Raw genomic sequence first — 20,601 nt, forward strand, 5'->3', positions numbered from 1 at the left:
GTTTAACGTTACAATTTGAAATCACTATTTATACATCTTAGCCTACTAAATTAGCCACGGATGAGAATTCAAACTCCAAAGGATAGGGTTGAGTTTGATTCATCAATCGTCCATTCAATATCCTTGTACAAGTTGACAATCACTACACGAGATGGTTCCTTTACTCCCGTTCTCTTTTAAAGCTTTACAAGCTTATAAAGTGAAAATTCTTCTCGTTGTCCTTAACTTAGCTCAAAAGACGATGAAAAATAAAAAATTGAATTTACTAATTGAGATTACATAAAATCAATGCTAAAACTGATATATATTGCCATAAGATTTTGTTACGTTTCACTGTAGTTGCACCAGAAAGAAAAGGTTCCACACAAGATCGATAAGGGTTTGGCTCCGAGCGTCCAAGCTTCTCTTTTCAATCAATCAACATTTACGACTAGCTTCTATCGTAAATTGTTTTTCTAAATTAAATAAATTATTCTAAACATATTTATGAGCTAAATTTGAATAAAATAGTGAGTTTTATTGCGATGTTGAATGGATTATTAGAAGTTTATTTGGAATTGATGTTAAAAGAAAGTTATTCTAAGTGGGGAATGTAATTGTTAGTGCATTCAACAAAATTATTCTTTGATTTTTTGGTTGAGAGAATCAAACACAAAATATTCTCAAGAATTGGATCCATTCCCAAATCTGATAAATTCTTGTAATGCAATAATTTCTGATCCATCATTGTCTTCTAATTACACAAGGTTCTTCAATCTTCCCAAATTTAATCAAATCTTAATCTTCATTAATCTCCTTAAACTCTACCATAATTTAACATATACCCTTCTAAAGCTTTACTTAATCTTTTTATATGTTCTCTCTTAAAGTAAAAAGAATCTATTTTTAATAATAACTTCTTGTAATCTTGCTGATGTCATCGGCAAATAACGACAAATGACTTAAATGCCCCCAATATAAAAACGAAGGGTTACGGTAGTAATATCGCTACAAACGAACTCTAAATAACCCAACAAAAACTATTGACTTCTAGGTATCACAACAACTAATTTGAGATAACCAACAAAGAACACACCCGTTGGAGTAATTTTTTCTCTCAGTTTCATGTCGAGAACTGTTTGAGTCCCACATTGGCTAATCGAGGAGAAGATCAGGAATATATAAGTAAGAGACACTATCTCCGATGGTATAAAGCTTTATGGAGAAACCCACGAGTACACATGAGTATCTTCAACTATAATGACTTGCGATGGCATCATATGAGGTAAGTAGTACGAAGTATGCATATCTCAAATGAAAAAACGTGATTTATGACCTTTCGAGTTAAAGGCGTGTAATGAGAAATTATGTTATTTTTGCATACAAATCTAAATAATAACCAATTTTTGTATATATACGTTCTAATATTGGACCTTTCTGAATTTGGAATAAGTGAATCAATAGAAGAAATTTGAGTGAGACAACTTGATATGTAACAATATCAAGTGCTCAGCAGAATAACCTTTCTTTGTCAACTTGATACTTCCAATAAATTTTTGTATATATACCTTCTTATATTCAGCTCAATTAGCTCGTAAACCGAAGAGAAGCGTTAGCGGAGGATATCGACCATCGCCATGGCGATGAACGTCCGGTTAGGAGTGTTTTTCACTAGGTTTAAACCACATATCCTCATAATTTTTGCTCAGGTTGGCTATACATTTATGTATTTCTTCACGGATGCTTCCTTCAAGCATGGCATGAATCCTCACGTCCATATCACTTATCGACAAATCGTTGCTAGCGTCGGGATGTTTCCCCTCGCTTATTTCTTCGAAAGGTTCCATGCTAATTGTCTTCTCAAAGTTTCATGCTTTATTTCGTGTATTAGATTATTTTAAAATATATGTTGGTTTACGTAGAAAAACAAGACCGAGGATGACGGTGACACTATTCTTGGAAATTTTTTTTCTTTCGCTTTTAGGGTAAGCCTTTGAATCATCATCATTTAATCCATTTTAATACGTAAACTTTAAAGATCGGATAATGAAATACAGGATGAGTTTGAGTCTCAATATGCACTTTGCAAGCTTGACATACTCATCCCCCACGTTCGTTACATCATCGATCAACACAATAGCGTGTTTGACGTTCATAATTGCAGTCATGTTCAGGTTATTACACGTCTATGTATATCGACAAGAAACAAAAACGTTATCAAACAAATCGTGACATTGTTTTGATTTATATGGGCAGAATGGAAATTGTTGACCTTAAAAATCCAAGAGGGATAGCAAAAGTTGTGGGGACATTGGTTTCATTGGGTGGTGTGATGATAATGACTTTTTATAAAGGACCCATCATCAAAAATCTATGGCATCCTTTCATCCATATTCAACACAAAGCTTCTAATCTCCATGAGAATTGGCTCAAGGGTTCACTTCTTACTGTTTCAAGTTGCATTTCTTGGGCCCTCTCCTACATTATGCAGGTCCCTAAACCCTAATTTTTCTAATGATCGACTTTCCATGCACGTACTGATCAGTGTCGTTACTTAAAAACAAGACCTTTTTTCGATATATTCTAATGTAATCTATTGTGGGGTGGAATTGAAGGCATTTACATTGAAACGATACCCGGCGCAGCTATCGTTGTCGACGTGGATGAACTTGGTTGGAGCAGCGCAATCGGGTGTGTTTGCCGTGTTGACACAACACAAGCCAGGAGTTTGGAGTGTTGGACTTAACATTGATCTTTGGTGCATTATCTATTCTGTAAGAAACAGACCAAAAGCAACCTTCATTAGGTTTAATGGGTATTAAAAATTGAAAGGGCTTTAGATTTTGATGGTGTGAGTTGAATTGTTGCAGGGAATTGTGTGCTCAGCTTTGACAGTATACGTGCAACTTTGGTGCACAGAAGAAAAAGGCCCAGTTTTTGTGACCATGTTCGATCCACTTTGTACAGTTTTGGTGGCTGCTTTAGCTTACTTTGTTTTTGGACAAAAGCTCTACATGGGGAGGTAAGAAAATTCAATCTACAACAAGAACATGATATGAAGCATGATAAAAAATGATCAAATTATAAATTTTAAGAGTTCGAGAATTTATCGATCTTGTTCATCAGCGGTTTTTCCTGTGTCAATAGAGCTAGATGTGAATCGAGTGAGCTCATTGAAAGACGGGTCTTTTCTTTTCTTTTCTTTTCTTCTCCCTTCTTTTGTTCGAATATAACAGAACACTATGAGATCCCACATTGGTTGGAGAGGGGAATGAAATATTCCTTATAAGGGTGTGAAAACCTCTCCCGTGGACGCGTTTTAAAACCTTGAGGGGAGGCCTGAAAGGGAAAGCCCAAAGAGAACAATATCTGCTAGGGGTGCCCTTGGGCCGTTACAAATGGTATCAAAATGAAACATCGGGCGGTGTACCAATGAGGAAGCTGAGGTCACCAAGAGAGGTGGATTGTGAGATCCCACGTCGATTGGACAGGGGAATGAAACATTCTTTCATTCCTTATAAGGGTATAGAATCCTCTCTCTAGTGGACTCATTTTAAAACGTTGAGGGGAAGCTTGAAAGGGAAAGCCCATAAAGGATAATATTTGCTAGGGGTGGCATTGTGCCGTTACAAATGGTATTAGAACGAAACATCGAGTGTTGTGCCAGCGAAGACGCTGGATCCCTAAGGAGGGTGGATTGTGAGATCCTACATCGGTTGGAGAGGGGAACAAAAAATTCCTTATAAGGGTGTGGAATCCTCTCTCTAGTAGATGAGGAGAAATCCGAGAGGAAAAGCCCAAAAGGGACAAGATCTGCTACCAGTGGTCTTAAACCGTCACAAATGGTATCAGAGCCAAAGAGGGCGTGTGCCAACAAAGACCCTGGATCCCTAAGGGCGATGGATTGTGAAATCCCACATCGGTTGGTGAGAAAAACAAAACATTACTTATAAAAGGCGTATAAATCTCTTCTTAGTGGACACGTTTTAAAATATCGATGAAAAACTCGAAAGGGAAAGTCCAAAGAGAACAATATCTGCTAGCGGTGGCCTTGAGCCATTACAAACATTGAAAGTAAAGAATCGGATGAATTTCTTAGATCGAATTCTATAAGAGTTCATTGATATATCTGAAACTTGTTTTTGATAATGTTGTAATTGTGTAGCATTGTTGGTGGAGGTATCGTGATTATGGGGCTGTATATGCTGTTATGGGGCAAAGAATATGATGAGTTCCAGCTTCAAAATAAGTCACAATTGGAATCTGATTCAGTGCATCAAACTTTCAACCAACCTCATCTGCAAATTGGTGCATCACCACCCCCTAACCATGTTCTACAACATCAACCTTAGTGCCTATTAAATTAGTGGGTATTTTAATATGACTCGACTTATAATAAATGGGATATCAGGTTTGAATCTCTGACCTTTAAACAACGAGTATATTAATTATCGCTCAACTAATCTCACACATTTGAAAAAAAAATTATATTTTAAACAAATATCAATTTTTCTTTGAAGCTTCATTTAGAAAATAAATAATTTAAAGTGAATTTAGTATAAATGATGAAAAATATTTTTTAATAAATAAAAAGAAACAAAAAAGTAAGAGAAAAGTTACATTTTTGTAATTAATTAATCATATTTGAATAAAATGTAAGGAAAAAGCATTTTAAAGTATTTTAAATAAATGCAAGATAAAATAACTTTTATTGAATTTTTAGTTCTAAGAAGTGTTTAATTTGTTACAAAGATTATAAATATTTGACTGTGATTTGTGAATATTTGATATTTAAGTTCTACGAGATTTTAGTTATTAATGTAAAATGTATTATAAATTATTTAAAAAAATGAAGGACCGAACCAAATCTGATTTTTTTTTCATTTATTATTATTTTAAAGTTCATTTTTTAATATAATAATTATGAAAAAAATAATATTCTCGACCTTAGGTAATATGCTAGTAAATTATTATTTTATTAACATATATTTAAGGAGAGAATATAAATTTCCTCCAAAATCAAACAAATATAAACTATATGCTATAAACTAAGTTACATTACAATATTAAAAAAATACAAATATGAAAAGAAAAAAAAGAAAAAAAAGAAAACATAAAAACAGAGCATTTTAAGGTTGAATCTGAATGGGCAAAATTGCATTTCTAGATCCTTTGCCCTTTCCAAACGAGAAGAAAGATCTTCGAATTCTGTTACTGCAACCTTCAATCTCATTCTCACCGCCGCAATTCTGGCGCACCGCCGCCTGCACCACCACAAACATCTTCCGGTTGCTGGAGGAATCCATGGAAAACGATCTTCTAATCGGCTGCATTAGAAACTCCTCATCTTTCTTCCTCATGTCAATACACTCATCCCCCATACTTGTAACCTTCGTAAGCTTCCTCCCTGATTTCGGCGCCTCCCTGAAGATCGACGAAGGAGGGCGGCTGCGGTTGGGATTCCGAACAACCTCAATTACAGGGAATTCCTCATTGGCGGCGGCGGCGGCGGCGGCGGCGATGGGGATGAAATTGGGGGTGGAATCTCCAGGGGAAGGGGGTTGATCTGCCGGAATCAGCCAATTTTTGGCGGAGATTGTGGCTCTGCAAAGTGGGCAGTTAGAATTGTTCTGAAACCAAATGTCGATGCAATCAACGTGAAAGTGATGGCTGCAGATCGGAATCTTTCTCAATTCCTCCTCCGGCTGAAATTCCATCAGGCAAACGGCGCATTCGCTGCCGGCGGTTGATTCGTTGGTGGGTTTTTTGTAACGAATCAGTGGGATTGATTGGATGGTTAATGGGTCCAACCCACGTGGCTCCACCGGCTCCTGGAGTATTACGGTTTCTTCACGGCTGTCGGAGAGGGAAAACTGGTGGAGGATTTCAGTTGGGTGCCAGTTGAAACAGCCTTTGATGGCGAAGATATAATAGCCGACGAGGAAAATTGCGGTGGCGCAGAATACGACGACGGCAACGGCGATGATCGGAAAACTGGAAACATAGGTGGAAGAATGAAGCGAACCAAACGAGGGACCGATGAGGATTTCGGGCATTATCGGAAAATTTTGAGTTGCAGAGTGGAAGAGACGGGGAAGATGAGGATTGAAATTTTGAGGATTTTGATTTTTTTTTTTTAAAAAAGAAAAATTTGTTAAAAAGAACTAAAGATTGCAACAAATCAACAATATTGAGTTTCTAATTAGAAAATCACCATACAAATCCAAAGTTAAGTTTTTAGTTATGATTCAATTAATCATTTAATGTGATATCATATCTTGTAATGACGTGACATTAACCTCAAATAGTATGGTCGATTTTAGTATTAAAGAAAGAATAATTATTGTCTTTAGGGCAATGTTTTGATTACTTATTAACTTTTAAACAAGTTCTCGAGGTTTTGTTTGTTTGCAGCAAATTAAAATTTAATTATGTGAGATCCCATATTGATTGGGGAGGAGAACGAAACATTCAGTATAATAGTGTGAAACTCTCCATGTCATACTCGTTTTAACAACATTGAGGAGAACTCAAAAGGAAAAGGTTCAAGAAGACAATATCTATTAGTAGTGGACTTGAGCCATTACAAATAGTATTAGAGCCAGACATCAGGCGATGTGCTAGCAAGGAGGCTGAGCCCCAAAGGGGTGGACACGAAGTGCTGTGCCAGCAAGGATGTTGGGATCCGAAGGGAGGTGGATTGGGGGGGGGGGGGGTCCTACATCAATTGGAGAAGGGAACGAGTGCCAGCGAGGACGCTGAGCCCCAAAGACGCGAGGACGCTGGCCCCGAAGAAGGGAACGAGTCACACCTCTCTCTAGCAGATACGTTTTAAAAAACTTTGAGAGAAAGCTCGGAAGAGAAAACCTAAATAAGACAATATCTATTAGCAGTGAACTTGGGTTACAAATTAGTTCTCTAGTGTTGCATAATTAATATATATGATATATTTTTTCAACAACCTCAAAGTTTAAAGAGCGAAATATTTTTTTATATAGATATATTTGTGAGTCTTCAAGTTAACTTACGAGCACACTTCAATTGTTTTAACCTATGATCACTTACCTAAATTGATCGCAATTATTTCAAATCATTCATTAAAAATGTATACAACTAGTTCACAAATTGTTTTCTCACTTAAATTTTAGGTTAAATTATTGAAGTCGTTTTACAGGCATTGTGGTCAATCCTCAAAATGGGATGGCCTCGTTGAACATGCCCAATCCCTATCGGGGTCGAGCTTTGGGCCTTGCTCGACCTCTAGACTCTTGATCATGGTTCTTTTGGGTTCTGGATGTCTTGTCCTTTCACGCTCGCCTCTCGACCTTCGAATTTGAACCTAAAAAACCTCATCTTTCTTCGGCGTATTCAACCATTCCACCCTCAACAATTTTTGTAGCATGTAAGTTTCTTCCATGTATCCTCAATAAAACAAAAAGTGCAACTTGGCTTCCAACGTTAAAAATGCATGCCCTTCTAGAAATCCCACTTAAAGAATAATAGCTTTTGTTTTATTCGTTCAATTTCAAAAAAAAAAAAAAAAAAAAAAAAAAACCTTTTATTCTCCAAATTAATTTCAAAATAGTTTTATATATTTTCATTTTTTTTATAAAAAAAACCTGGACATTGATATTTTTAAAATAAAACTACTTAAAAATTATATCTGATCAAATACACGACAAACAATGTCCTAATAAAAATAAAATAAAACTAAGAATATGAATTTTTTCGTCAACGAACTAAAAATGAAGATATAACCCAAGCCACATATCATTAAATCAAAAAATAATGTAAAACTTTATCATTTTGTATGGACTTTTAGCTTTGATTCCATAATGTGCGTCCCGTAGACTTATGTAACACGTGAAGTCTACATTGAAAATATAATTTTTTTACTTATCAACATATTAAATATGTTTTTAGAATAAGTAAACCACTTTTAACTCGACCTAGAATTTTAGCCTAAAGTTTTCATTTATTTTTTAAAGGTAAAATTAAGGGCCCTAAATTAGTGAACAAAAGGACAGGCAGGCATAAATATCTCAAAAATATTGATTTTGACTTTGGTCAAACGTTTGAAATTTCCGAATACGTTTCATTGTCTCAAACATTTTCCTTATTTTAAATGGGGTTTTTCTATTTTTCTTTTAATTTCACTCCCAAAATTACCTTTCATAAAGAGTAATTTTTATATTCTTAAATTAAATAATAAACAATAAAATATCTCAGAAGCTTCTAATTGATTTGATATATATATATATATATATATATATATATATATATATATATATATATATATATAATAAAGAACAAAAGAAAAACTCACGTGGTAACGTCAAGATTTTCTTTCCACGTGAGTTTTTCTTTTGACTGATTTTAGTTCTATAAAAAGGTGATGATTTTGGTATCCTACTTGCCCATTACACCATGCAAAATGGACGTGGAAGGGAGGTCCGGCAATGATCAGGGTGGCGAGATTCGATACCGTGGAGTGCGGCGGCGTCCATGGGGGAAGTTCGCTTCTGAGATTCGTGACTCATCGAGACAGGGGGCTCGGGTTTGGCTTGGAACTTTCAACACGGCGGAGGAGGCAGCTCGGGCCTATGACCGAGCTGCCTATGCCATGCGTGGTCATTTGGCTGTCCTGAATTTTCCTGATGAATATCCATCTCTCAGGTGGCCGTTCTTCTTCCTCTTCCTCTTCGTCTTCCTCTTCTGGTCCAGCTCCGAGGCGCCATGGCTCGGGTGAGCGCCAAGTGATTGAATTCGAATGTGTCGATGATAGGATACTGGAGGAGCTTCTTGAGTATGAGGAGAAAAGGAAGAAGATGTGAAAGTAACCTTCTTTGGGATTTGTCTATCAATAATGTTGTAATTTTCCCAAAAGTTGGTCTATATAATATGAAGGGCTTAACCTTAATTAACTACTTTTCTTTTTTTTTTTTCTTTTTTTTTTTTCGCATTTTATAATAAAACTAATTGATTTTTACGTTTGAAATCGCTATGTTACTGATGATAGATAATAGATATGTTGTAACAGTTCGATCCCACCAGTAGCAAATAATGTTTCTTTCGGTGTTTCCTCTCGGACTTTCACTCATGATTTTTAAACCTTGTAAAACATTTCGTAAATATCATTTTGACATATACATAATCATATCAAAGTTTAGATATGAAAGAATTCAATGATTTATTTTTAAGAAACGAAATTAAAAAATATAAATATTTTAGAATTCAAACGGAATATTTATACCAGGAAAAAAGAGGAGAATTATTGGAGGGTTGAGTTTGACGAATTGTATAAAGGTAATAAAAGTTGAATTTAAAGAATTTTTGGTTTTCTATGCACATAAATCTGCATAAATCCAAAGACGACCCAAAATTCTATATTTTCAGATATTTTCGATTCACTTTTCTAAAATCCACCTAACGATCATATCTAAATAAGTCAGACGGATTAAGTAAAATTAGTATATTCAAATTGATTGGTGCTATGAACATTTTTTTTACGACCGATTTGGAGTTTGATAACTATTCTTGTGGTGATTTTTTCGTTGAAGTTCGTGGGTCACTGTTGGTTTGTGGTTTTTCGACTGATTTGGAGGTTGATTGGTTTGGTTCAGTCTAGGTATTTGTAGCCTTAGTTTAGCCACATGAGTATGAGCAATTCTCCTTAACTGTTGGTTTGCACTGGTTCGTGTCGGTTCATGTTCGTCCCCATTCATTGCACGCGTTCCACTCTCTAGCCACCATTCAACTTTGGTTCACACTCTGCCCAATGCTTTAGCTCTAATTCCATCATTTTTTAGCTGGTTCTAGGTCTTTTCAGCTAGTTCGTGTCAGTTCATTGTATTTTGAACCAAGTTTTATGATCGATTTTTCATATACTTTGAAGGTTGTTAGTACGGATTCGATTAGGGTTGAACTTAAGGACAATCAGAGTATAGGCGTATTGTACGTATTTAACTATCGATGTAAGTGGACTTACAATTGGAATGCCTAAGAGCTAGGTTGGATGAAGTTTTTGATGCGTAAATAATACATACCTTCTGGACTAAGATTACATGTTCTTGAATTGAATAATTATATATGATTTTATATGATATATGTTCACTCACATATAATCAGTCGTGACTTTGTATAAATACGGTATGCTGGTATTAATACTTATAAAATGTTATAATTAGAATTATTCTTTTTATAAGGAGTTTAAGGTATGATTATTTTCTGCTCGACTTAATTTGAAAACCTCGTGACATGTATTAATAGTCAAGTCATATAATAAAAATAGGGTCGTCAGAGATTAGGCCAAGGACAAATTGGCCTCGACTCATCTTAACGCTGACCCTTTATGGGTTCATTTCCTTTGATTACATCATCCCATAATCCTTCATACGTCATTTTGAATATAGTTCGTGGACAAATTGATGGTATAATCTCTCACCCGAGAACTATTGAATGGAAAAAAATAAAATAAAATAAAAACTTTGCCCTTACACCGACTCTTTTGTAAGAGTCCAAGTCCACTGGTAGCAAATTTTGTCCTTTTGAGCTTCCTCTTCCGAGATTCCCTTAAAGATTTTAAAACGCGTCTACTAAAAAGATGTTTCACACCTCTCCTCGTATTAATTAGGTTTTTGTAAGAAAAAAATAATTAAAAATTGAAATGTTTTTTTTTTTCAGACCAATTTTTGGGTCATTATGGAAAATCTAATCGGCCCATTACTATTGAAACTAGACTTGAGAGTATTTATTCGTATCTAATATATTAGTATTTAATAAATGTGATTATAATTAAATCAAAGAAATTCACGATTCTTTAAATAATTTTTAAAATTTTTCATTTTATCCATTTTTTTTTCTTTTTTCAATTATTTTTAATTAGAATTTATTAAACACATATTTACTTCATATTACAACTATTTTCTAAAAAAAACATGCTTGTCCCCAATTATTAAAAACATCATTAATCCTAAATAAAATCAAAATATTGTCGAGCAATTGAATACAAATTTAGCTAAAAAATAAAAAATAAAAATAAAAAAATCCTCGAACTAAATATAAAAATTATAATAATTTTTTTAAAAAAATATTCATGGAACTATAGACAAAAATTATAATAGAGAAAAATAATTATAATAAAAATCCACCGTGTAAATTAATTGAACATGAAAATAATATATATATATATATATATATGAATTATTTTAATTTTGGTCACATTATGTGGTACACTTCACCTACTTGTCCCTAAAGTCTACACCCTAATCAATATGCTACCTTCCTCAAATAGTATTAATCGCATTTTCCTTATTATTATTTTCATTTTTTTACCCAAACACGTGAAATGAATAATTCATTCATTATAATTTAAAATCGTTCTTATTAGCGAAAGAATAATAATTTCTTTTAGCACTTTTAAATGTAACACTCATATTTGAATTCGAGATTTAATGCTCTTCAACATTCTCTTGCATCTCTTACGACACGACTTTGTCAGCTACTTATCTTGAATTGTTTCTAAGAGTGAAAACTATTCTCGTAGACTAATACGAGTTCTTTTAGAATGTGTTGTCTCATGAACTTATTTTAAAATTTTTGAAAATATTTATATTTGTTTTCAAATAATCAAAACCATAAGATATTAATTAAATGGAATTAGACGTAACCCAATCGTATTTTCTTTTCACAAGAAATTAAATTATATTATCCCTTTCAGTGGCCGAACCTTATGTCAAATCTTAGGTCAAGCTCCTTTTGAAAGGGAGAGTCTAAGCCTACTCGAAAACTTAAGGCTACGTTTAGATTATAATAAAATATTAGAGTTATTATAAGATCGTCCATCAAAATTTAATTTCAAAATATTATGGATTTTATTTTTGGAGTTTTATGATAAATCTCTTAAAAGAAACCTTTCGAATATAATTAAGAAGATTTAGACATTAATTCGAGCATAATTTAGTAGATAATTTATTTTTGGAGTAGTAGAGTGTGAGAATTTTCGTATTGTATATCTATTTGGTGGTTGGATTTATTTATTTATTATTTATTTGAAAAATATTACTAGATCACGTGAAGAGACGAGTCCGGCGGGACCACAAATGTCTATTTTATTTGCGGGACTCACCTCAAGCATGGAGAGAATTCTCAGTTTAAACAAACAGATGATGTGACATCCAATAAAAGAATGTGAGATCTCACCTCAATTGGAGAGAGGAACGAGTGTTAGCTAGGACATTCGACTTCTAAGGAGGTAGATTGTGAAATCTCACATTAGTTGGAGAGTAGAACAAAACATTTTTTATTATTAGGTGTGGAAACCTCTCTCTAGCAGACGCGTTCTAAAGTAGCTCATGTTGTGGAGAATATCTGCTAGCAGTAAGCTTGGACTGTTGCGGAGAAACTCAGTTTTGTGATTTCTTCTACCGTTGCTCGGAACTCTAAAAGTCAAAATTACGGACTTAAAAAATAGACCGATCTCTAATAATTTTAATGGGTAATGAGTGTTATTATAAAGATACCAATTATATTTCACTATCAAAATCTTTAATCATGATACAAATAAATTATTATTTTAAAACATATTTAGCCTAATATTTTGATTAGATGGCTTCCAATTTTATCAATTATGGATAATACTAAGAGTATTTTAACCATCCAATTTTTTGATTTTAAATTGACCAAGTTGAATTCATTTTTTTTAATTAAATTAAAATTTTAAAGTATGAATTAAAATGGACGTTCACCTAGACACGACCAAAAATCAAACTCACATCATAATACATTTATATTATGATATAAAAAATTATGATGAAAAGGTTGAACATTATAAGTACACGCTATATGAGTGTGTGACGTGAATATGTAGGACCTAAATAATTCTAGTCAAAACATTCCATTTTTTTTTTTTTATGTTCTGAGAGACTTTACCCTAATTGATGGGTATTGACACCTAATTTTTAGAATCGAACTTTACCCAGCTCATGTCATGAAACTAATTAGATTATTGATGCTAACATGAGTGTCAACCAAGTTCGTTGGCATATAATGCCTTAGCACGGGAAGAGATGCCTTAAGCCCTGACTAACTGTCCATGGACGAACCTTGCATAGAGATTATGATTTTTCAGTGGAAGTTGAGTTCGTTAAGGGATTATAGTAAAAGAAAGGTTCAGGTCAGGTTTATAAATAAAGTAAATAGGTTTAGGTTCCATAACAGGTAAATTATAAAGAAAAAAGATGGATTCCCTTTCCAATATCAGTCGACTATCCAGTTTTCGTCCTGAGTTGATAAATGTTCTTGTCATGATGATACATGAAATACACAAACATATATTTTTGTAAAAAAAAAAAAAAAAAAAAACAAGAAATAACATGAAAAATGATGTAATTAATCATAAAGTTAGAGAAAAATAGATGAAGGAGTGATAAAAATGAAGAAAAATAATAAAACGCTCTCTTGTTGGTGAAGTTTCATTGTCAGAGATACGAAAGATTTTTAAAATAGACCTATAGAAAGAGAAATGTTCCCATTTTGAATACTCATTTTCAATCATATCATTTTAAGTCGTGTAGCAAATTTGGAGAATTTATGGACTCATTTCACATGAATCTACATCCTACACTTCCCTAAAAAAAGTAGGATAAGAGACGTGCGACGGATGTGCATTTGGTTAATCATTTCTATCTATAGTTTTTTCTTCAAATTTTCATTTTTGAAAATGAAAGTAAAAAGTACTCACAGTGTTCATATGACTCGATAATCTAATCAACTTGGATTATCTAACTCAAATCATCAACTTGGATCTGGGTCGTTACAAATGTATTAGAGCCAGACACCGGACGATATGCTAGCCTTCTAGCTGTTCCTCGAAGGGGGGTAGACACGAGACGGTGTGCCAGTAAGAACGCTGGGCCCCAAAGGGGGGTGGATTTGGGGGCGGTCCCACATCGATTGAATAAAGAAACGAGTGCCAGCGAGGACGCTGGGCCCCGAAAGGGGGTTGGGGAGGAGAACAAATCACCCTTTATAAGGGTGTGGAAACCTTTCCGTAGCAAATGCATTTTAAAGCCTTGAGGGAAAGCTCGAAAGGGAAAGCCCAAAGAGGACAATATCTGCTAGCGGTGGATCTGGAACTTTACATAAAAACTTATGTCGGGTTAATTTTTTTTTTTCATTTGGGTTTTTAAAAAACTGAAAAGAATTCAGTTTAGTTTGTTGGTTAACATTTTTTTTTTGTGTCCAGTCCACTCAACCAACAAAAAAAAAAAAGGGTTAGAGTAGGATTTTTTTAAAATAATTAAAAAAAGAACAACCCGACAACTTAACCCAACCTAACTCGAAAATAGAGAGTTGTGTTGAATTGTGAACTCTATTCGAGTTGCTTGAGTATCAATCCAGCTAACTTCAAGTTTCTAGTTGGTCAAAAAAAATTTCCAACCTACGTCCACTTTTACTTGAACACTGTCAAATAATTAACCCGGTAAACATTCATTTATATATGAAACTTTAAAAGTATTGATAAATTTATAAACTTTCGATTCTATATATATAATACGTCTTTTAATATTAAAAAGATGATATAAGTCTGCAAATTATACGTTTAATAACTCTGTAACATATTCAACATATTTTAAAATTTAACAAAGGTATTAAACGCAAAATTTATCGATCTCTAATAAGTTAAGTTAATTAAACATAAAATAAAAAAAAGTTTAGAAAATTATTAGTCAAAATTAATAATAATGTGATAGTTTCTAGAAGATTTGGAATGTGGGTTTCAGTTGAGGATCACATGTCACCCCAACTGTCACCCTAAACACTTCCCCATCCATCAAACTTGTCTACATGAACTGAATGCTAAGTGCCACGTCATCTTCCAATCCGAGTCATCGGATGACGTCATCGTGCTCCTTTCTTCCAATTTGACTAGTCACCCGTTGACCCACCTTTTACAATTAAATCTTCTTCCATTTTTCTTATTAAATTATTATTATCTTCTCTTTTTAACCCACAAATCTTATTTATTTTTTTAAAAAATAAATGTGTTTTAAGTCGGGTTCAAATTACGTAGCTTCAGTTTTAATATACGTATTTGAAATCATGTTATTTATCTTGTAAATAATTGACTTAAAAGTATAATAAAACAAAGACACACGAGTAGAGGTCTGCGGGGGATAGAGCGAGCAGGGGACAATAAGAGTGTGTGTGGGAAGTTAGCGAGAACGTGCAAGAGCTTATCAGTTCTATGCATGATCAAAGTTCTACACACTTAGACATCCTGTTATAGACAAATTTACTAACTTTGGCAGACCCACTAGTGCCTGGCACCGTTCAGTGATTGACCATGATACCATTTGTAAGAGCCCAAACTCACGGTTTTTAAAACTTAGTTTAACCCGAAGAAAAACTTTTTATTTTTGTTTCGAAGTCGTGAGGATATCTATTTAACGCCAATGGAGACATCTTCCTGCCCAAGAAACAGAGTTGTGGCCTCCTCCTTTCATGAACCACAATTTCCCTTCATTAATTCTTCTAAAATTTCAATGAGTTCTTCATTATTTCACTGCCAAGACTCCGATTTCTCGCCGGAATCTTCCTTGAGCTCCTTCGAATCTCTCCGATGGGAAGCTTTTCAAACAAACGACAACTCTCTGCTCTTTAACGAGAATGATTCCGGCGAAATGCTCCTTCACAACTTGATCTCAGAGCCCACCTCGTACCCGCAGGCGAATTCTCTCCGGCAGGATCCGATCAAGGAAGAGGAGGTTGATTCGCTCGGAGAAGAAGAACCCCACAAGCCAAAATCCTACAGAGGAGTCCGCCGGCGTCCATGGGGGAAATTCGCGGCGGAGATACGGGATTCAACTAGGCATGGTGTTCGGGTTTGGCTCGGAACGTTCGATAGCGCCGAGGCGGCTGCTTTGGCTTATGATCAAGCCGCTTTCTCGATGCGGGGCGCCGCCGCCGTTCTCAATTTTCCAGTGGAAAGAGTTCAGGAATCTCTCAAGGAGATGGGCATACGGCGGCGACGGCGAATCTCCGGTGGTTGCTTTGAAGAGAAAACATTCTATGAGGAATAAATCAAGAAGGAGAAAGAGCAAAAATAAAGAAGAAATTGGGAAAACAGAGAGTAATGTGGTTGTTTTGGAAGATCTTGGCCCTGATTATTTGGAAGAACTCTTGGAGCTATCTGAGAATCTCCGGCCATGATCGGCATCTCGACTCGAAATCTCAAGATTATAAAAAGTTATTTGAAAGGCTAGAACAACGAGACCCGTACCAGAAATAGCTACATTAGCCATAATTTTTCCTTGCATTTTTCAAGCAAGTGAAAAATAAAAAAAATTCATTTTTTTTTGTTTTATTTTAGTGTGAATGTATAAATTATATCCAACTAGTTTGCTTCGTTTTTTCGTTCAATTGTTATACGAAAGATCACGAGAAATTTGACCGGGTGACGTAAAAAATTAGATCTAAATTTCGAAATAGAGTTTTATAATTGACCTCTAATTTTCTCGCCCCTTCCCTCTCTAAATTTTGAACAACATTCTTATAGTCTACGATCCTTCCATTGTTAATACCAAGTTGTGAGATCCCTACAGTTTTGATGTTGTCCACTACGATTACTACAACCGAGAAGAAAGAGAGATTGAGTCATTGACAAGTCTCCCACTACCATATATATTTGAAAATTCTTCATATCTAAAATAGAAGGATGAGATCTCTACACCACCATCAAATTCACTTATAACGAAGAAGAAAGATTGATCGAGGAAAGAAAAGACAAAGTCACAATGATAGTAAGACGAATCGTGAGGTTGACGGCGATACGTGAAGAGTTAAAGCGGACAATATCTACTAGCAATTGCCTCGGACCCCTCTTCAACCGATGTGGGATCTCACAATTATCACAAATTAATACGAGTTCTTTTAACATATTTTATAAATCTACAAGGATGTGAAACACTTTTTTTCTTTTTTTTTCAACATTAAATCTATGGAATAGTGCTATAAGCCTATATGTAACAAGGTCACTGACTCTTGACTATTGTTATGCTATTTTTTTTTATATTATTATTTTGTAAATTTGGTTCCAATAATTCGAATAAAGGTAGAATTTACCTTAAAATTATTTATAAAAATTTTATGGATTAAATTTTACTTTCTTCCAACTATATTCGTTATCATTTTGCGAAAAATTGAAAGAGTTAGATTATTTGCTGATGATAGTGCTGAATCTCTAAGAAACGTTCAAATTTGATGAATTTGATACATATGTTTAGTAAAAAAACCAAACTGAGACACTTTCATTTTCGGGTCATTTTCGAATCATTTTCCATAGGTGTATCATTGCACTTTTTTTCTTCTTTGAGACGAGGAAACTCGTTTAGAAAAGTTTTTCTTGTTTTAATATCATATCATATCCACTAGAGATGGTTTGTAAAATAAGAACGATAAAAAACATGTACTCATGTCTATAAGACTTCACAACCTGAACCCTCTCGAGAAGGCCATGACGAAATGAAACACAACATGAACCCTCTCGAGAAGACCATGACGAAATGAAAAGAGTAGGCAGGCTTCTTTGGATTTGAAGTGGGGAAATTTTAAAAGTAGAAACATGAAAAAAGAAAAGAAAAGATTGCAAACACGATTGCCAAATGGCCACCCATTGCTGCTTTACAAAAGAAAGATGAGCAGTAGAGTGCTAAAAAGCATACAACATTTGGGTTGCCAAAACCTCTTATTTTTGGTAATTAACTTACCTCAACACATAACTCAGTTGGATGTAGGTGGCTTGTTGGGAGGCTTGTATGGATATGGTGGCGGAAGGTATGGCCTTTTAGTTGACACTGGTGGCCTTACGAACTTCAACCGGTGGTTTGTAAATTGGAGCTGATGGAGGTTTTGGTGGCTGGTAAATGGGAGTAGCGGGAGGCTTGGGTGGTTTATACATTGGACTCATCCGAGGTTTGGGAAGTTTGGGTGGTTTGTGAATTGGACGGACAGGAGGCTTTGGTGGTTTGTGAATTGGACCAACTCGAGGTTTTGGTGGTTTGTATATTGGACCGACTGGAGGCTTGGGTGGTTTGTGAATTGGACCGACTGGAGGCTTTGGTGGTTTGTCAATTGGACCGACTGGAGGCTTGGGTGGTTTGTCAATTGGACTGACTGGAGGCTTGGGTGGTTTATGAATTGGACCGACCGGAAGCTTTGGTGGGTTGTGAATTGGACCGACTGGAGGCTTGGGAGGTTTGTCTACTGGACTGACTGGAGGCTTTGGTGGTTTGTCAACTGGACCGACCGGAGGCTTGGTTGGTTTGTGAATTGGACCAACTGGGGGTTTGGGTGGTTTGTCAATTGGACCGACTGGAGGCTTCGGTGGTTTGTCAATTGGACCGACTGGAAGCTTTGGTGGTTTGTCAATTGGACCGACTGGAGGATTTGGTGGTTTGTCAATTGGACCGACTGGAGGCTTGGGTGGTTTGTCAATTGGACCGACTGGAGGCTTTGGTGGTTTGTCAATTGGACCAACCGGAGGCTTGGGTGGTTTGTCAATTGGACCAACCGGAGGCTTGGGTGTTTTGTGAATTGGACCAACCGGAGGCTTTGGTGGTTTGTCAATTGGACCAACTGGAGGATTTGGTGGTTTGTCAATTGGACCGACTGGAGGCTTGGGTGGTTTGTCAATTGGACTGACTGGAGGATTGGGTGGTTTATGAATTGGACCGACCGGAAGCTTTGGTGGTTTGTGAATTGGACCGACTGGAGGCTTGGACGGTTTGTGAATTGGACCGACTGGAGGCTTGGGCGGTTTGTCAATTGGACCGACTGGAGGCTTTGGTGGTTTGTCAATTGGACCGACTGGAGGCTTGGGTGGTTTGTCAATTGGACCAACCGGAGGCTTGGGTGTTTTGTGAATTGGACCAACCGGAGGCTTTGGTGGTTTGTCAATTGGACCAACTGGAGGATTTGGTGGTTTGTCAATTGGACCGACTGGAGGCTTGGGTGGTTTGTCAATTGGACCGACTGGAGGCTTGGGTGGTTTGTCAATTGGACCAACCGGAGGCTTGGGTGTTTTGTGAATTGGACCGACTGGAGGCTTGGGAGGTTTGTCTACTGGACTGACTGGAGGCTTTGGTGGTTTGTGAATTGGACCAACTGGGGTTTTGGGTGGTTTGTCAATTGGACCGACTGGAGGCTTGGGTGGTTTGTCAATTGGACCGACCGGAAGCTTTGGTGGTTTGTCAATTGGACCGACTGGAGGCTTGGGCGGTTTGTCAATTGGACCGACCGGAGGCTTGGGAGGTTTGTCAATTGGACCGACTGGAGGCTTGGGAGGTTTGTCTATTGGACCGACCGGAGGCTTTGGTGGTTTATCAATTGGACCAACTGGAGGTTTGGGAGGTTTGTCAATTGGACCGACGGGAGGCTTGGGAGGTTTGTCAATTGGACCGACCGGAGGCTTTGGTGGTTTATCAATTGGACCAACTGGAGGCTTGGGAGGTTTGTCAATTGGACCAACTGGAGGCAATGGTGGTTTGTCAATTGGACCGACCGGAAGCTTTGGTGGTCTGTGAATTGGATCGATCGGAGGCTTGGGTGGTTTGTCAACTGGACCAACTGGAGGCTTTGGTGGTTTGTCAACTGGACCAACTGGAGGCTTGGGTGGTTTGTCAACTGGACCGACCGGAGGCTTGGGTGGTTTGTGAATTGGACCGACCGGAAGCTTTGGTGGTTTGTGAACTGGACCGACCGGAGGCTTTAACGATTTATGGAGTGGAGGCTTGGGTGGTTTGTGAATTGGACCGAGTGGAGGCTTAGGTAGTTTGTGAATTGGACCTATCGGAAGCTTGGGTGGTTTGTATGTGGGAACTAGGGGAAGCTTGGGGGGTTTGTAAATTGGAATTGATGATGGTGGGTTTGGAGGTTGAGTCTCACCGGCGTTATCTCCAACGGCCGGTTTGGCGAGAACCACCGCGAGCAGGCCAAGAAGGAGAGCTAACAGGTAGGAGGAAGTCATTTTTGTGGCTTTGTGATTAAGAACTTGAAGGCAATGACACGTATTTAAAGACACAAATATGAGGTAAATTATTATTTTTTATAACTTTTTTTAACACTAACTAACACCTTTTGTTTAAAGTATATATATCAATAATTTTTTTCCCCAATCAGTAAATAATTGCTTTTGCTTTTGCTTTACTTAAAATTACATTTTCATCTTTAAAGTGGATTTGGTTTTTTTATAATTATTACAATACTTTTCTTTTTCCTAAAAATAAAATAATTATTATTAAAATCTAAATTCTTAATTATGCTAGGGATTCTAAGAGAAACCATTATCTTAATGAATATATGTGAATTTTAGATTAATAGTTGCTTTTTATTTGATTTAATTAAGATTATAAATAGCTTAAAAACTTAGATATAAAATTAAAAATAATTATAAAATTTAAAAGGTTCAATTATTAAGTGAAAAGTGTAAGAAACATAAATAGTAATTAAATAAAGTACAGTTTTGTCGGCAGTGAAGTATGGGACTAAAATTTAAAAGTAGGGAGGACAAAGAAAAGTAGAAAATTTTGAAATTTGAGCCAAATGGATTCAAATTTCAAACTT

General features: G+C 35.9%; 3 protein-coding genes and 2 pseudogenes across 5 annotated transcripts; 3 read left to right on the forward strand and 2 right to left on the reverse strand.

Annotated features, from left to right (window-relative positions):
• Positions 1–1,561: 1,561 nt before the first annotated feature.
• On the forward strand, positions 1,562–4,399 carry LOC111778428 (WAT1-related protein At4g08300). 3 transcript variants are annotated; one of them, XM_023658234.2, is made up of 7 exons: positions 1,562–1,819; positions 1,902–1,964; positions 2,037–2,153; positions 2,236–2,470; positions 2,595–2,753; positions 2,850–3,001; positions 4,145–4,399. In XM_023658234.2, exons 1-7 carry the CDS (start codon positions 1,617–1,619, stop codon positions 4,329–4,331), a joined length of 1,116 nt encoding a protein of 371 aa, XP_023514002.2. In that variant the 5' UTR covers positions 1,562–1,616; the 3' UTR covers positions 4,332–4,399. The 3 variants fall into 3 exon arrangements, with proteins under 3 accessions (XP_023514002.2, XP_023514004.2, XP_023514005.2); XM_023658236.2 differs by lacking the exon at positions 2,037–2,153; XM_023658237.2 differs by lacking the exons at positions 1,902–1,964; positions 2,037–2,153.
• Positions 4,400–4,804: 405 nt separating this feature from the next.
• On the reverse strand, positions 4,805–6,038 carry LOC111779068 (RING-H2 finger protein ATL16 pseudogene; annotated as a pseudogene).
• Positions 6,039–8,413: 2,375 nt separating this feature from the next.
• LOC111779351 (ethylene-responsive transcription factor ERF098-like) lies at positions 8,414–8,880 on the forward strand (annotated as a pseudogene).
• Positions 8,881–15,388: 6,508 nt separating this feature from the next.
• On the forward strand, positions 15,389–16,394 carry LOC111779067 (ethylene-response factor C3). The gene is given in 2 exon segments (XM_023659124.2): positions 15,389–15,994; positions 15,996–16,394. Coding segments are annotated over 2 exon segments (756 nt in total). The 5' UTR covers positions 15,389–15,434; the 3' UTR covers positions 16,192–16,394.
• Positions 16,395–17,541: 1,147 nt separating this feature from the next.
• On the reverse strand, positions 17,542–20,040 carry LOC111778709 (uncharacterized). Its single transcript, XM_087119318.1, has 2 exons — positions 19,834–20,040; positions 17,542–19,767 (listed from the first exon to the last, which is right to left on the reverse strand). Exons 1-2 carry the CDS (start codon positions 20,003–20,005, stop codon positions 17,825–17,827), a joined length of 2,115 nt encoding a protein of 704 aa, XP_086975444.1. The 5' UTR covers positions 20,006–20,040; the 3' UTR covers positions 17,542–17,824.
• Between the last annotated feature and the right edge of the window lie 561 nt (positions 20,041–20,601).

The sequence above is a fragment of the Cucurbita pepo genome, chromosome 17, assembly GCF_057944985.1.
Source record: "Cucurbita pepo subsp. pepo isolate OVF chromosome 17, ASM5794498v1, whole genome shotgun sequence".
In the NCBI taxonomy this organism is placed as follows: Eukaryota; Viridiplantae; Streptophyta; class Magnoliopsida; order Cucurbitales; family Cucurbitaceae; genus Cucurbita; species Cucurbita pepo.